The sequence below is a fragment of the Bufo bufo genome, chromosome 3 (genome assembly GCF_905171765.1).
Source record: "Bufo bufo chromosome 3, aBufBuf1.1, whole genome shotgun sequence".
In the NCBI taxonomy this organism is placed as follows: Eukaryota; Metazoa; Chordata; class Amphibia; order Anura; family Bufonidae; genus Bufo; species Bufo bufo.
The window spans coordinates 280807156-280822598 of record NC_053391.1 but is presented as its reverse complement, the minus strand read 5'-3'; the positions used below and the strand labels follow the sequence as shown (position 1 = coordinate 280822598).

The window sequence follows — 15443 nt, the reverse complement described above, 5'->3', positions numbered from 1 at the left end:
GCAGCAGGTACAGTGGTGGAAGAGATGAGAAGGGGGGGATTAGCAGCAGGTACAGTGGTGGAAGAGATGAGAAGGGGGTTCAGCAGTGGGCAGATGAGCAGTGCTGTGTATTGTTGGTGTAGCAGATGAGCAGGGGGAACAGAGGTGTGGCAGTGAATCAGTGTGGGGCAGATGAGAAAGGAGCTTACAGTATTGGTTTGGCAGATGTTACCAAAAGCAATATTTAGGTCTTTTGTATATTACAGGTGAAAGGAGAAGGTTACAGTTGGATCTGCGCACAGTCATGGAGGATATGCGGGCAGCAGAAGAAAGGCAGCTGGAAAGAATGGATAACCTTTCTGAGAGGCGGTTTCAAGCAGTACGTCAGGATGCCCAGGAAGCTATGCGCCAGGAGGCAGAAATTGCCCGGCAGCAGATGGAGCAGTTGGCTACCTTCAACCAGGCCTTCCTCGGTGTCCTTGGTCAGCTTGTTCAAGTGATTGGAGCCAATCGTCAACCCAGGTCACCACCCAGACATTAGTGCCTTTCATGCAGCACAGGACCTGTACCCATGTTTACGTTTAAAAATATATAATTAGAGTGGGTTTTAAAGGTTAGATTTTTTTTTTTTTTTAATAGGCTCCTTTGAGCCATCAGCGATCACACAAGATTGGACACATTTGCTCCTTGCTGCACATGGCTTTCTTTGTGCTGCTGCTTTGATTCCCTTCTGCCTCCTTTGCGTTATCACCCCCCTTGGACGGTGGAGCCTGGATTTCAACAAAGGGCACCCCCGATCGCTTAATTTCTTCTCATTTTTGCATTGTAGATGTAATTGCGAATATACTTGGCATTTTTGGTTTACCTTTTCCTTTAATTTCCTTTTTAGATGTTTTTTTTCTTGGTCTGAATTTCTCACTTCCTGTTCCTTCTCAGTAAACCAGACAACATCATCTGAGCTGTGTTTAGTCAGTCAGCACAGCTTATTGAACAGCTTACTGAGGAGGAACAGGAAGTTAGAAATTCATACAAAGAAAACAAAAAAAAAACATTTATTGGAAGTGAAATTGAAGAAAAAAACAACAATGCAATAGCTTAGGGATATGCAATTAGTGGATATCCAACTGTTTCAGAACTACAATTCCCATGTGGCATAGCAAGACTCTGACAGTCACAAGCATGACACCCAGAGGCAAAAGCATGATGGGACTTGTAGTTCTGCAAAACAGCTGGATTTCCGCTAATTGCATATCCCTGCACTAGCTTAATAAAAAACAAACCTTTACAAGCTCTTTATTGTAAACAATGTTTCTACATTATCAAAATTTTGCCTTTACAAAATATGTAGGAAGATGATTTTTTTTGTGGAATAAAAACCAAGAACGACTTCTCTGAGTATGTCTGATTTTATTTAGCATTTAGCAAAAAGTAATTAAAGATTTTAATTATTCACGGTAACAACGTTAACGTTAAGGTGCCTCATCAGAGCCTGACGTATTTCACTGCACTCTTCTTCCATATCCTGTGCTGCTATTACTGGTACTGGCTCTTCTGGAGATGTATTCCAATCCTGGTCAAAGTCTTCTCCATGACTTTCACAAAGATTGTGAAGAGCACAGCACGTTAGGACCATGGATTTGGTTAGTTGTATGTCACTGTCATTCCTCTTCATAAGACACCTCCATCTACCCTTAAGTCTTCCAAACGCATTTTCCACTACAACACGTGCCCTGGATGTTTTCTTGTTGTAGATTTGCTGCTCTGTTGTTAGGCGCCCATTGTCTGGAAATGGTTTCAGGAGCCAATTTTGTAAAGGATAGGCAGAGTCCCCAAGCACATAATAGCCAACATTCACCCCACAAATGTTCTTAGTGCTAACAGGGTACAGGCCTCCCTGGCCAACCCAATCCCAAAATGTTGACAATCGGAGAACCCGAGCATCATGCAAACTCCCAGGCTTTCCTACATTCACATTCCAGAATAGTCCCTTGCCATCCACTACTCCCTGGAGGATGATGGAATGCCAGCCTTTTCGGTTGAAGTAGTCAGTGTGGTATTCTTGTGGTGCTATTATTGGTATGTGTGAGCCATCAATAGCACCAACACACTGTGGAAGGCCCCACCTGTTCTCAAAGTACTCAGCCATGTCTTTGAGCTTTTCCCTGTTAGGAAAATGAACAATTTCAGGCGCTAGCAATGTGCACACAGACTTACAGAAGTCCTGCACACACCGGCACACTGATGATTTGCTGACACCAAAAAGATGACCTATACTCCTGTATTCACTGTTGGTAGCCAGCTTCCACAGTGCAATGGCAATTCTTTTCCTTACAGGCAAACAGGCTCTGAAGTTGGTGCTTTTCTTTTCCATCACTGGACGTAGCTTTGCACAAAGGAATGAGAAGGTTTCCTCTGACATCCTTAAATTCTGCACCCACTGTCTGTGGGTGAATCCTGGGACGGTCACATTCCACCACTCATTGGCACGAGGGAAAGCCCAAATCACTGGTCGGCGGCGCTGCTTTGCCAAAAGGAGAAGCATCTGTAAAAAATGCAGTGTGTCAGTGTGTATAGGTCAGTGTGTGTGTCAGTGTGTGTGTGTAGGTCAGTGTATGTGTGTGTATAGGTCAGTGTGAGTGTGTCAGTGTGTATAGGTCAGTGTGTGTATAGGTCAGGGTGTGTGGGTCAGTGAGTGTGTCAGTGTGTGTATAGGTCAGGGTGTGTGGGTCAGTGAGTGTGTCAGTGTGTGTATAGGTCAGGGTGTGTGGGTCAGTGAGTGTGTCAGTGTGTGTATAGGTCAGTGTGTATAGGTCAGGGTGTGTGGGTCAGTGTGTGTGTCAGTGTGTGTATAGGTCAGGGTGTGTGGGTCAGTGAGTGTGTCTGTGTGTCAGTGTGTGTATAGGTCAGTGTGTGTCAGTGTGTGTGTGTGTCAGTGTGTGTATAGGTCAGTGTGTGTCAGTGTGTGTGTCAGTGTGTGTATAGGTCAGTGTGTGTGTGTCAGTGTGTGTGTGTAGGTCAGTGTGTGTGTAGGTCAGTGTGTGTTTCAGTGTGTCAGTGTATGTGTGTGTGTTTCAGGTAAGTCAGTCAGTTGTGCTTACCCTATAGCGCTGCCGTCTTTGTCTTAGCAGCACAAATGTATACTTCTCCTCCCGGCTACACATCCAAGCTAAAAGTTTTCTTCTCTTTTCGGCTGTGTTTCTCATTGCCGCTCGCAACCTTCTCTCATACAGTGCGGTATGAATTTTGCCTATTACGAACCAAAAGGCTAGCAGAGAAAAGACGAGCTGCTGAATGACCTCCATTGTTGTTGTTGTTGTTTGGCTGACGCTGAGTGACGCTGCATCACGTTTCTCGTCGCACTAGTGTGACATCATGAGAGGCATTTTTTCTAAAACCTGTATGGCCCCGGCGGTCCGATTTGCAGTGGAAACGCTCACCAGAATAGACCGGACCATTCAAACCCGTTCCATTCTAAACGACCCGAACCGATCCGCTCAGTGGAAACGAGGTATTTGACTGAACGACGGATCCGGTCTTTTTCCCATTGACTTGCATTAACGCCGGATCTGGCACTGTGTGTTCAGTCAAACCGGATCCGGCTTTTGCATGTTAAACCCGAAAAATGTGAAAAAAAAGTTAAAGTCCATAAATGGCGGATCCGTTTTTTCCAATGCATTTTTTCATTGTGATTAAAATCAGGATTCGAATGTAATCCGTTTTCACACGTTTTTCCGGATACGGCAGGCAGTTCCGGTGTCGGAATTGAACGCCGGATTAAAACAACGCTAGTGTGAAAGTAGCCTAAGACACAGGCCACACGTGCTGCACAGCTCCACATCTAACGCACAGCCCACAAATATAATATACTGCGTAGACCCCCCCCGTTATACTGCGCAGACACCCCCCCCCCGCCGTTATACTGCGCAGACAGACCCCCTATATAATAGAACCTATATGTAAGAGAACAATCAATCAAGAACCAATTTGAGAATAGCTCCTGCAAAGGGTTAAAAGCGCTTTTGAAATGGATATTTATACTACCCTCGGCGCTTGCGCACTGGGACGTATTTTTCCCTACCCCCACACTGCGCAGGCGCGTATATCAGGTGGATGTTCATGAGTTAACCGCGCTTGCGCACTGTGCCGTAATATTTCCCTACCTCGGCTCCCCGACGCATGCGCAGTGTCCCGGTGTGCTGCTAAAATCAGCAGTGAGATTTTCCCTATACTGTGCTTTTGCGCATGCGCAGATAGTCACACCTAAGGCACGCCCCCACACATCATCTCCGATGCGACAGGAAGTCAGGAGGTAGGGAAATCTCAAGAGGTAGGGTAATGTAATGCTACACCGGCTCTTCCCTCGGTCCAGTGGACACGTTTCTGGTAAGCCAATTTTTCTATCCCCACTACTACAGGCTCTTCCCATGTAGCATCTTACCTCTTTTGTGTCTTGAACCTGTGTTAAGATTTGCTTTACCTTCTATAAAGCTCTCTCCCTCCACTATTGTATTGTTTTGTAAAGTATATTCATCCATAGATTTCATCAATAATTTGTATCAAAAATTCTGTCAATAGTTCTCATCCATAAACCTCATCAGTTAATCTCCTCTATCACTTAATATATCTAGTTGACAGAATAAGGAGCAACCACCATTCTGTCAACTAGATATATTAAGTGATAGAGGAGATTAACTGATGAGGTTTATGGATGAGAACTATTGACAGAATTTTTGATACAAATTATTGATGAAATCTATGGATGAATATTAACCATTGAAATACGGATAAATACCTACCGGTGAAATCCATTGATAATATCCATCGATGTATTCTGTGGATCCATAATATGATCAGTCACGTCAATATGTTTTCCACCAATCATGTAAACTGTTAATCATGTTTCCTCAATTGTCGTATATTTACATGTACCTACTTTTTTGTTTTTGTACATCAGCCTGACAAAGGGCATCCGAAATGTTGCGTTGTGTACCACCATGTCCGGCCAATAAAAACCAATTAAGCATTACAAAAATTGGAGTGCTGTCTGAAATTGCTTGATACGAATTGAGTTCCAGGAGGTGGAGCCAGGAACAAACCCCTGACGAGCACCCAAACCAGCCAGATTTGATAGAGTGCTACGATCAACTAGGATTATCGCAGGGGTCAGTACAGAGATATCTCTCATCTATTTATCCCCAGGACTGTGACGAGGGGACATTCTCTGCGTCTGGAGGAAAGAGGGTTTGTACACAAACATAGAGGAAGATCCTTTACGGTAAGAACAGTGAGACTATAGAACTCTCTGCCTGAGAAGGTGGTGATGGAGAGTTCACTAAAAGAATTCAAGAGGGGCCTAGATGTATTTCTGGAGTGTAATAATATTACACATTATAGATACTAGAGAGGGGTCCTTGATCCAGGGAGTTATTCTGATTGCCTGATTGGAGTCGTGAGTTTCCCCCCCCCTAAAGTAGGGAAAATTGGTTTCTACCTCACAGGGTTTTTTTTTTTTTTTGCCTTCTCCTGGATCAACCTGCAGGATAACAGGCTGAACTAGATGGACATATGTCTTTTTTCAGCCTCATAAACTATATTACTATTGGTAAAAAACTGGGATAAGGAAGGAAAGGATCCTGAATAGATAAAGCTTGAAATTCACAAACTCCTCTTGCCGAGGTTTTTAGAGTGAGCCATTTCATGGATATAGCGTTTAACCACTACAGGACCGCCGTACGCAGGATTGCGTCTTTGCGGCGGCCCTGTTATTCTGAGTGGACGCGTCGGCGCGTCATCTCGCGAGACGCAAGATTTCCTGTAACCGCGCGCACACAGGCGCGCGCGTTCACAGGAACTGCAGGTAATCGAGTGGATCTGCAGCCTGCCAGCGGCGATCATTCGCTGGCAGGCTGTAGATCCGATTTTTTTAACCCCTTAAAGGTATATTAGACGCTGTTTTGATAACAGCATCTAATATACCTGATACCTGGTCCTCTGGTGGTCCCTTTTGCTTGGATTGACAACCAGAAGACACAGGCAGCTCTGTAAAGTAGCACCAAACACCACTACACTACACCCCCCCCCCCGGTCACTTATTAACCCCTTATTAACCCCTGATCACCCCATATAGACTCCCTGATCACCCCCCTGTAAGGCTCCATTCAGACGTCCGTATGTGTTTTGCGGATCCACAAAACACATACGGACGTCTGAATGGAGCCTGACGGGGGTGTCATTGATCACCCTCCTGTAAGGCTCCATTCAGACGTCCGTATGTGTTTTGCGGATCCACGGATCCGCAAAACACGGACACCGCGGATCCGCAAAACACTGACACCGGCAATGTGCTTTCCGCATTTTGCGGATCCGCACATTGCCAGAACTATATAGAAAATGCCTTTTCTTGTCCGCAATTGCGGACAAGAATAGGACATGTTCTATAGGCTCTACAAAAAACGCAGTGCTCGCCCGATCAGGCCTGATCTTGTGCGCACACTTGCGTTCAGTCCGCCCCACCGCAGTGACAGAATTTTTTTTTTCTGATCACTACAAAAACACCGTAAAATCGCTGCGGCGCTATAAAAAGATCACTTTTGAGGGGCATGGCGAGTTCATAGAAGATTTTTTTTTTTTGTCACAAGTTAGCGGAAATAGATTTTTTTTTGTTTATTTGTTTTTTTGTTTTTTCTTACAAAGTCTCATATTCCACTAACTTGTGACAAAAAATAAAATCTCACATGAACTCACCATCCCCCTCACGGAATCCAAATGCGTAAATTTTTTTAGACATTTATATTCCAGACTTCTTCTCACGCTTTAGGGCCCCTAAAATGCCAGGGCAGTATAAATACCCCACAAGTGACCCCATTTCGGAAAGAAGACACCCCAAAAAGGGTATGTGGTATCGCCGTACTCGGGAGAAGTTGGGCAATGTGTTTTGGGGTGTCATTTTACATATACCCATGCTGGGTGAGATAAATATATCGGTCAAATGCCAACTTTGTATAAAAAAATTGGAAAAGTTGTCTTTTAGAGAGATATTTCTCTCACCCAGCATGGGTATATGTAGAAAGACACCCCAAAACACATTGCCCAACTTCTCCTGAGTACGGCGATACCAGATGTGTGACACTTTTTTGCAGCCTAGGTGGGCAAAGGGGCCCACATTCCAAAGAGCACCTTTAGGATTTCACAGGGCATTTTTTACACATTTTGATTTCAAACTACTTCTCACTCATTAGGGCCCCTAAAATGCCAGGGCAGTATAACTACCCCACAAGTGGCCCCATTTTGGAAAGAAGACACCCCAAAGTATTCCGTGAGGAGCATGGCGAGTTCCTAGAATTTTTTCTTTTTTGTCGCAAGATTTTTATGTCTGGATGGATCCTCTAGGCCAGGGATGCCCAACCTGCGGCCCTCCAGCTGTTGTAAAACTACAACTCTCATCATGCCCTGCTGTAGGCTGATAGCTGTAGGCTGACCAGACATGCTGGGAGTTGTAGTTTGGTAATAGCTGGAGGGACGCAGGTTGAGCATCACTGCTCTAGGCTGAGGGACTTAAAGTAGTGCAATCCAGCTCCTTTTGGGCCAGAAGGGAGCCACCAGAATCAATGTACACTTTTCCCACTAAAACTTCTAAAGGACCTTGGGAATCAAGGGGATGGGAGGGAATGGTGGATGTGACCCCTCATCTGGATTGCAAATCTTAGAAATTTTCTTGAGGTTTTGTGTATAGAAAAAATAAATAAAAAATCACCGAAAAAAGATAAACAAAGATAAAAACATCCTGCACGATGTAATAAATAAATATGCAGATGTCGCTGGCTACATTCATGAAAAGAAATCACTGAAAAAAAAGATAATCGTGCACTAACAAAATAGATGCAAGCATTATATATGGATTAAGCCCTAACGCTGATGTCATAAAATCTGAGACTCTTAGCCAATATATTTTGATCAAAACACATCTGTGCTGCCTACCTAGCGCCAAGGTGGTCTCGGGTCATGCAGGTCCTACCTATGCCATTGGGCATCTATGTTCAGGAGTGCAGACTCTGCACATATGGCATGCTGCTCCTAGTCACCTCTATGTGTATCCAGCAGCCAATGAGAGGAGAAGCAGACACACTTATATGTACCACCTAATCAAGGCAGTTTGTTTGATAGGAAGGGCAAAAGTGCCCAGGAATGCTACTCCAAAGATAAAATAGGAGTGCATTCACACTTGAAGGTGCCACTTCCTCAAGCATATAGTACATAATAAACAAAAATCACAAAAAAAGATAAACAAAGATAAAGTTTCAGAGTGAGGGCTTAGTCCATATATAATGCTTGCATCTATTTTGTTAGTGCACTATTATCTTTTTCTGTGGTTTTGTGTATAGGACATGATAATAAGCATCCCTTAAGTTGATTACCGCTCCTCTTTTTATTAGCTTGACTGCTGTTTTTAGGTTTCCATCTTGAACTTTTGATATGCAATGTATTTGTTCAAGGTTTTTAGATTTATGTTAGGGCGTAGCTACTGTATAGGAAGGAGGGGGTCAGAGGTAGCAGTCGCTACCGGGCCCAGGAGCCTGAGGGGGCCCAAAGACCCTTCTGCCACATAAGAAGACACTGGTATTATAGAAAGTGCATGCTGGTCAAGTTACACCTCTGGCTAAATGGAAGGGGTTAGGTCAAGAATTTGGCATGGGGGGGGGGGGTGACGTTTACATTTTTGCCTCAGTCAGCACAAAGGCTATGTGCTTCCCTGCCCTTGGCCACAAAGCACTGAGGGAAGTGGGCCCAAGCTGAACTCTTGCACCAGGGCCCATGAGCCTTTAGCTACGCCCCTGTATTTATGATTATCCTAGATTTTCTTTTTGGTTTCCTTATTAGGAAGATCTTATTTTCCTGAACCAGTTCAATTGCCCCTAACTTTAGTAAATCTTCTATGGCTATGCTCAAGTTACCTTGTTGAGAGGGAGAGAGAGAGGTTATAATGAATTTTTGTGGAGGGGGAGACTAACTCTATGCAATAATTCTCTCTTATGATGTTTAGGATCCAAGAGTTTAATGTTACTCTCTCCCAAATGTTTAAAAAAGGAGTCTTCCTCCTACCTGGATGAAGTCATTGATTTGGATTAGAGGATTAGAGGAGGAGGATTCCCGCCTGTTGAGGTTGAAAAATAATTTTTTTCCTCTACTCACTTGTTTTACCCTTCTTTCTCTGTTCGGTTTGGTACCGATGGCCACGAAAATCTTGTTTCTTAGATTTACAGTGGATATAAAAAGTCTACACACCCCTGTTAAAATATCAGGTTTCTGTGATGTAAAAAAAATGAAAAAGATAAATCATTTCAGAACTTTCTCCACCCTTAATGTAACCTATAAACTGTACAACTCAATTGAAAAACAAACTGAAATCTTTTAGGTAGAGGGAAGAAAAAATAAATAAAAATAAAATATGGTTGCATACGTGTGCACACCCTTAAACTAATACTTTGTTGAAGCACCTTTTATTACAGCACTCAGACTCATACAAAAAAAGACAATCAGCATGGCACATTTTGACTTGGCAATATTTGCAAACACCTCTTTGCAAAAACACTCCAAATCTGTCAGATTGCGAGGGCATCTCCTGTGCACAGCCCTCTTCAGATCACCCCACAGATTTTCAATCGGATTCAGGTCTGGGCCATTCCAAAACTTAAATCATCTTCTGGTGAAGCCATTCCTTTGTTGATTTAGATGTATGCTTTGGGTCGTTGTCATGCTGAAAGATGAAGTTCCTATTCATGTTCAGCTATCCAGCAGAACCCTGAAGGCTTTGTGCCAATATTGACTGGTATTTCGAACTGTTCATAATTCCCTCTAGCTTAACTAAGGCCCCAGTTCCAGCTGAAGAAAAACAGCCCCAAAGCATGATGCTGCCACCACCATGCTTCACTGTGGGAACTGTTCTTTTGGTGATGTGCAGTGTTGCTTTTGCGCCAAACATATCTTTTGCAATTATGGCCAAAAAGTTCAACCTTGGTTTCATCAGACCATAACACCTTTTCCCACATGCTTTTGGGAGACTTCAGATGTGTTTTTGAAAAATGTAGCCTGGCTTGGATGTTTTTCTTCATAAGAAAAGGCTTTCGTCTTGCCACTCTACCCCATAGCCCAGACATATGAAGAATACGGGAGATTGTTGTCACATGTACCACACAGCCAGTACTTCCCAGATATTCCTGCAGCTCCTTTAATGTTGCTGTAGGCCTCTTGGTAGCCTCCCAGACCAGTTTTCTTCTCGTCTTTTTATCAATTTTGGAGGGACGTCCAGTTCTTGGTAACGTCACTTTCTCGTTCATTCCATTGGGGGACACAGACCATGGTATAGCTTAGAGATATTACTAGGAGGGACACTATGCAAAAAAAGAAGCTCCTCCTCCTCGGGCTATACCCCCAGGCACCTCCAGGAGAACTTCAGTCTTTGCTTAGTGTCCGTCCAAGGAGGTTGACTCTTACTCTTCTCCTGTTTTGTTATTTTCTGTTTTCAGATGGGGACGCAGGTCAGCATTGCGCTTTCCTGGCCCCTGTGGAGTGTCTGCCACGGTCTTCTGAAGGTTCCTGGCTACCTCCCATTCCCCCACAGAAGAAAAGTGGATCCAGGCTCGACATGTAAGCTCTGGCATCCCACCAGCTGCTGGGACACCTGCTGCCTACCCTCCCCAGAGCACTGCTCTCCCTTGGAGTCAGATGTCTGAAGAGGTGACTCCCTGCTGGTCTGGACATCGAGGGAGCATGATGAGCAGATAAGTATTGCCTGCTTCAATCTCCCTTCTCTCTCTTCCCTCCCCCCTAATCTTCATGTCGTTTGTCTGGCACTCTGAGGCCGCCTGGGTGAGCTGGAAAAGGACCTGCTGGGGGCATTCTTTCCTAGGGGAGGGGGCCATTCCGGGTAGGGCTGATGATTCCCTACCTTCATTTTTCCTACCTGCCTACAACTCAAACGGCAGCTTAAGATCGGCAGAGACAGGACGCCTCTGCATATGATTATTTCTGTTCCTTTAGACTGCGGCCGCTGCGCTCTCTGCAGCTCCCCGCCGGACCGCTCCGTCATTCATTAACCCCCGCCGCGCCGTACGGCTATGGGGTGTAGTTTGAATCGCGCGCGCGCTTTTCTCGCGCCGCAATGACGCACTCAAGGGGGCGGAGCTTCGGCGTCCGGCCTGTTTTCTCCTTACTCCGGAGACTCTGCTGGATTGTGGCCGTGCAGCTCCTCAGTGACCGGAGACTTCTGCTTTTGCCTGGGTGGTAGGAATTGCAGCAACCTGGTAGGAAATCTGATTCACATTGGAATCCATCATGCCTAAACCTGGGGCCCCTAAGCCTTCCAAGGCTCCCTCTCTGGCTCCACTGGAGTCATGTAAGATATGCCTTAGGCCTTTTTCTGTCACTGGTTCTTGTGACTCATGCCCTGCTCCTATACAGGATCAGCCTCCTTCTCTTGCTCAGCCCGGTCCTCCCTCTGCCCCTGCAGAACCAGCGGTACCCGCCTGGGCCTCCGCCATGTCTAATGCGGCAGCTGATCTGGCCATAGTTGCCAAGGCAGCCATGTCCTTCATGGAGCGCATGGCGGCTACTACCCCTGTGGCAGCCACCACTCCATCTCCTCTCAGTGACTCTCACAGAGGGCGTCTGACTTCTAAAAGGCAGCATGAGCGGCAGCATTCCTCCTCGGATGACTCCGCTTCTCCCCCTCGCCTTGAGGCATGCCCGGTTGACTCTCCCCCCCGCAGGGAGCGCAAATCCGAAGGGAAATTGTCCGGATCGGACGAAGTCACGGAGCAGGAACCCCTGCCTAAGCTTTCCACCATGGTAACCGAGTTGGTGGCAGCCGTCCGTGACACTTTTAATATACAAGGGGATTCTCCTCCCTCCACTAGTCGGGAGTTCTCCCTTTTTCCACCTAAGAAGCAGGAGTCCGCTGTGTTCCCTATTCATGAGGAATTCACTGCGGTCATATCAAAAGCTTGGGATCGTCCTAATCAAAAGTTTTCGGCCACCAAGCGTATGGATACACTGTATCCTTTTCCAGCTGACACAGTGGAAAAGTGGACTTCTTCCCCTAAGGTAGATCCTCCGGTGGCCAGGTTAGCCAAGAACACGGCCCTTCCCGTCCTAGACGGTTCCTCTCTGCAGGATGCGGTGGACAGACGTTTGGATTCACTTTCCAAGTCTATCTTCTCCCTGGCGGGCGCTTCCCTGCGACCGGCCTTCGCGTCAGCTTGGGTCGCCAGAGCCCTTACAATGTGGTTGCAGCGCCACCACCAGGATCTGTCAGAGCAGGACGCCTCTGTAGATACTCTGGATTTTAACATTCAGATGTCTCAAGCTTCCAAATATCTCTGTGAGGCTTCAATGGACATCGGCTCCCTCTTTGCCCGTATTTCGGCCCTCTCTGTCATTCAGCGCAGGGAGGTCTGGCTGAAGGTGTGGGATGCTGATGCCTCATCTAAGCGTTCACTCGCTAACCTTCCCTTTGAAGGGTCCAGGCTCTTTGGGGCTCAACTAGATGAATTTATTTCGGCCGCAACTGGGGGCAAGAGCACTCATCTACCTCAGCCCAGGACCAAGCGTCCCTTTCGGTCTCGGCCTTCAGGTTTCCGGGGCCAGTCCTTTCGTCGCTTCTCCACTGCCAGGACGCCGTCGTCCTCATCGGCAGGGGGTCCCAGGACTCCCGCAAGAAGCCTTTCTTCAAGCCCCAGCCTTCTTGGCGGCCTCGGGCGCAGTCAGCCCGCCCTCCTGCTCCCAAGCAACCCTCCGCATGAAGGGGTGCCCCCACCCCTCGTGGTGGGGGGACGTCTGCTCTCCTTTCAACAAGTTTGGAGGGCTCACGTTCTGGACGCCTGGGCTCTGGAAGTGGTGACGTCCAGTTACAAGTTGGAGTTCGCGTCCAGTCCGCCGGAACGTTTTTTCCCTTCTCGCGTTCCGGGGGATCCGGCCAAGGCCTCGGATCTCTTTTTTGCGGTCTCCTCTCTTCTGGACCGTGGTGTCATTTCCCCCGTTCCCCCAGAAGAGCAAGGGACAGGTTTTTACTCAAACCTGTTCGTTGTTCCAAAGAAGGAGGGATCAGTGCGTCCGATCTTGGATCTAAAACTTCTCAACAAGTTTCTACGGGTGCGGAAGTTTCGCATGGAGTCCCTTCGCTCCGTTATTGCTTCTCTGAGTCCAGGAGAATTCCTCGCGTCTGTGGACATTCAAGACGCCTACTTGCACGTCCCTATTGCAGAGTCCCACCATCGTTTTCTGCGCTTTGCCATAGGGGGGCGTCATTACCAGTTCGTCGCCCTACCTTTTGGGTTGGCGACCGCCCCTCGGGTTTTTACGAAGATTCTGGCGCCTCTCATGGCGCTTCTTCGCACCAGGGGCATCTCTTTGTTACCATACCTAGACGACATCTTGATAAAAGCTCCGTCTCTTCTACAGGCCAAGGACAGCGTCCGAATCACCGTTCAATCCCTGGAACGGTTCGGGTGGCTGATCAATCTTCCCAAGTCCTCTCTTCACCCCTCCCAGAGACTCTCGTTCCTGGGGATGATCTTGGACACCTCGATTTCTCGGGTGTTTCTTCCGGATTCCAAGGTTTCCCAGATTCGACTGGCAGTGGTGTTTCTTCTACGCTCTCCACGTCCCACCATTCGGGAGTGCATGCGGGTGCTGGGCCTTATGGTCTCCTCTTTCGAGGCGATTCCGTACGCCCAATTTCACACTCGTCCGCTACAACAAATGATCCTTGCCCTCTGGAACAAGAGCTCTCGGGGTCTAGACACTCCTGTTCTTCTGTCCCGGCAAGTTCGAGCTTCTCTCCCTTGGTGGCAGTCTTCCCTCAACCTAGCGTCAGGAAGGTCCTTCCTTCCGTTCTCCTGGACGGTAGTCACCACCGACGCCAGTCTCATCGGTTGGGGAGGTGTTCTCCGGAACCTCACAGTTCAGGGTGTCTGGTCGACGGAGGAGTCCCGTCTCCCGATAAACGTCTTGGAACTAAGGGCGATTTTCCACTCCCTCTCCCACTGGACTCCTCTCCTTGCAACTCGCCCGGTGCGTGTTCAGTCGGACAATGCCACGGCTGTGGCTTATGTCAACCATCAGGGCGGGACCCGCAGTCGGGCAGTAATGCAGGAAGTAGCAAGGATCCTCTTATGGGCGGAGTCGCATGTTCCAGTATTGTCGGCAGTGTATATCCCGGGAGTCGACAATTGGACGGCGGATTTTCTGAGTCGCACCAGGGTGGATCCGGGAGAATGGTCTCTCCATCCGGAGGTTTTCGAGGACATCTGCAACCGATGGGGCCGTCCGGACGTAGTTTTGATGGCTTCCCGGCTCAACCACAAGGTGCCGGTGTATCTAGCCCGCGCTCGAGACCCGCGGGCGGACGGGGTAGACGCGCTGGTAGCTCCATGGCAGCGGTTCAGCCTCCTTTACGTCTTCCCTCCGATTCCTCTGTTGCCGAAGGTGCTGCGCAAGATAGAGGCGGAGGGGATACCAACCATTCTCGTCGCCCCGGATTGGCCTCGCCTGGTTCTCCAGCGTCGCTCGTATGTTGGTCGACGTTCCGTGGCCGCTACCCGACAGAGGATCTCCTGTCTCAGGGGCCACTCTTCCACCAGAATTCACGGCAGCTGCGTTTAACGGCGTGGCTATTGAGACCTCCATCCTAAGGAAGAGAGGCTTCTCTGATGCGGTGGTGAGAACCATGATCAGGGCTCGGAAGCCGGCTTCTTCACGGATCTATTATCGCACCTGGAAGGCCTTCCTGTTTTTTTGTGAGAAGTCGGGCTACCCGCCCCTACGTTTCTCTGTCCCAGTGGTGCTGTCCTTTCTCCAATCCGGCCTTGACATGGGTCTGTCGCTCAGTTCTTTGAAGGGTCAGGTTTCTGCTTTGGCTATCTTTTTTCAGAAGTCCATTGCCTTTTTGAGACCTGTGAAAACCTTCCTGCAGGGGGTGGCGCATTCTGTTCCCCCGTATGTGCCTCCCTTGCCCCCCTGGGATCTCAACTTGGTTCTGCGCGCCTTCATTTGGCGCCTTTTGAGCCTCTGAGGGAGATCTCTCTGGTTTTACTCACCTGGAAGGTAGTTTTTCTGGTGGCCATAACCTCCATCAGGCGAGTGTCGGAGCTGGCCGCACTTTCCTGCCGAGAACCTTTTCTGGTCTTTCACCAGGATAAGGTGGTGCTCAGACCGGTGCCTTCTTTTTTGCCCAAGGTGGTTTCTCCCTTCCACCTTAACGAAGATCTTGTCCTGCCCTCTTTTTGTCCTTCTCCGGCGAACCCCAAGGAATGCGCTCTCCACTCTCTGGACGTCGTCAGGGCTCTGAAGGTGTACCTGGGGGCTACTGCCTCCTTCCGGTGTTCAGACTCTCTCTTTGTGATTCCTGAAGGGTCTCGTAAGGGCCTGGCGGCTTCCAAGGTCACCGTGGCGCGGTGGATCCGTTCCGC

The 15443-nt window shown here is 47.9% G+C and overlaps 1 protein-coding gene across 1 annotated transcript; it reads right to left on the bottom strand.

Annotated features, from left to right (window-relative positions):
• Positions 1–1420: 1420 nt before the first annotated feature.
• On the bottom strand, positions 1421–2398 carry LOC120993745 (protein ANTAGONIST OF LIKE HETEROCHROMATIN PROTEIN 1-like). Its single transcript, XM_040422217.1, has one exon. It carries the CDS (start codon positions 2396–2398, stop codon positions 1421–1423), a length of 978 nt encoding a protein of 325 aa, XP_040278151.1.
• Positions 2399–15443: the final 13045 nt, after the last annotated feature.

Excerpts from the sequence above, each read along its gene's own strand:
- LOC120993745 (XM_040422217.1), bottom strand. The coding sequence starts at position 2,398 with ATGTCAGAGGAAACCTTCTCATTCCTTTGTGCAAAGCTACGTCCAGTG.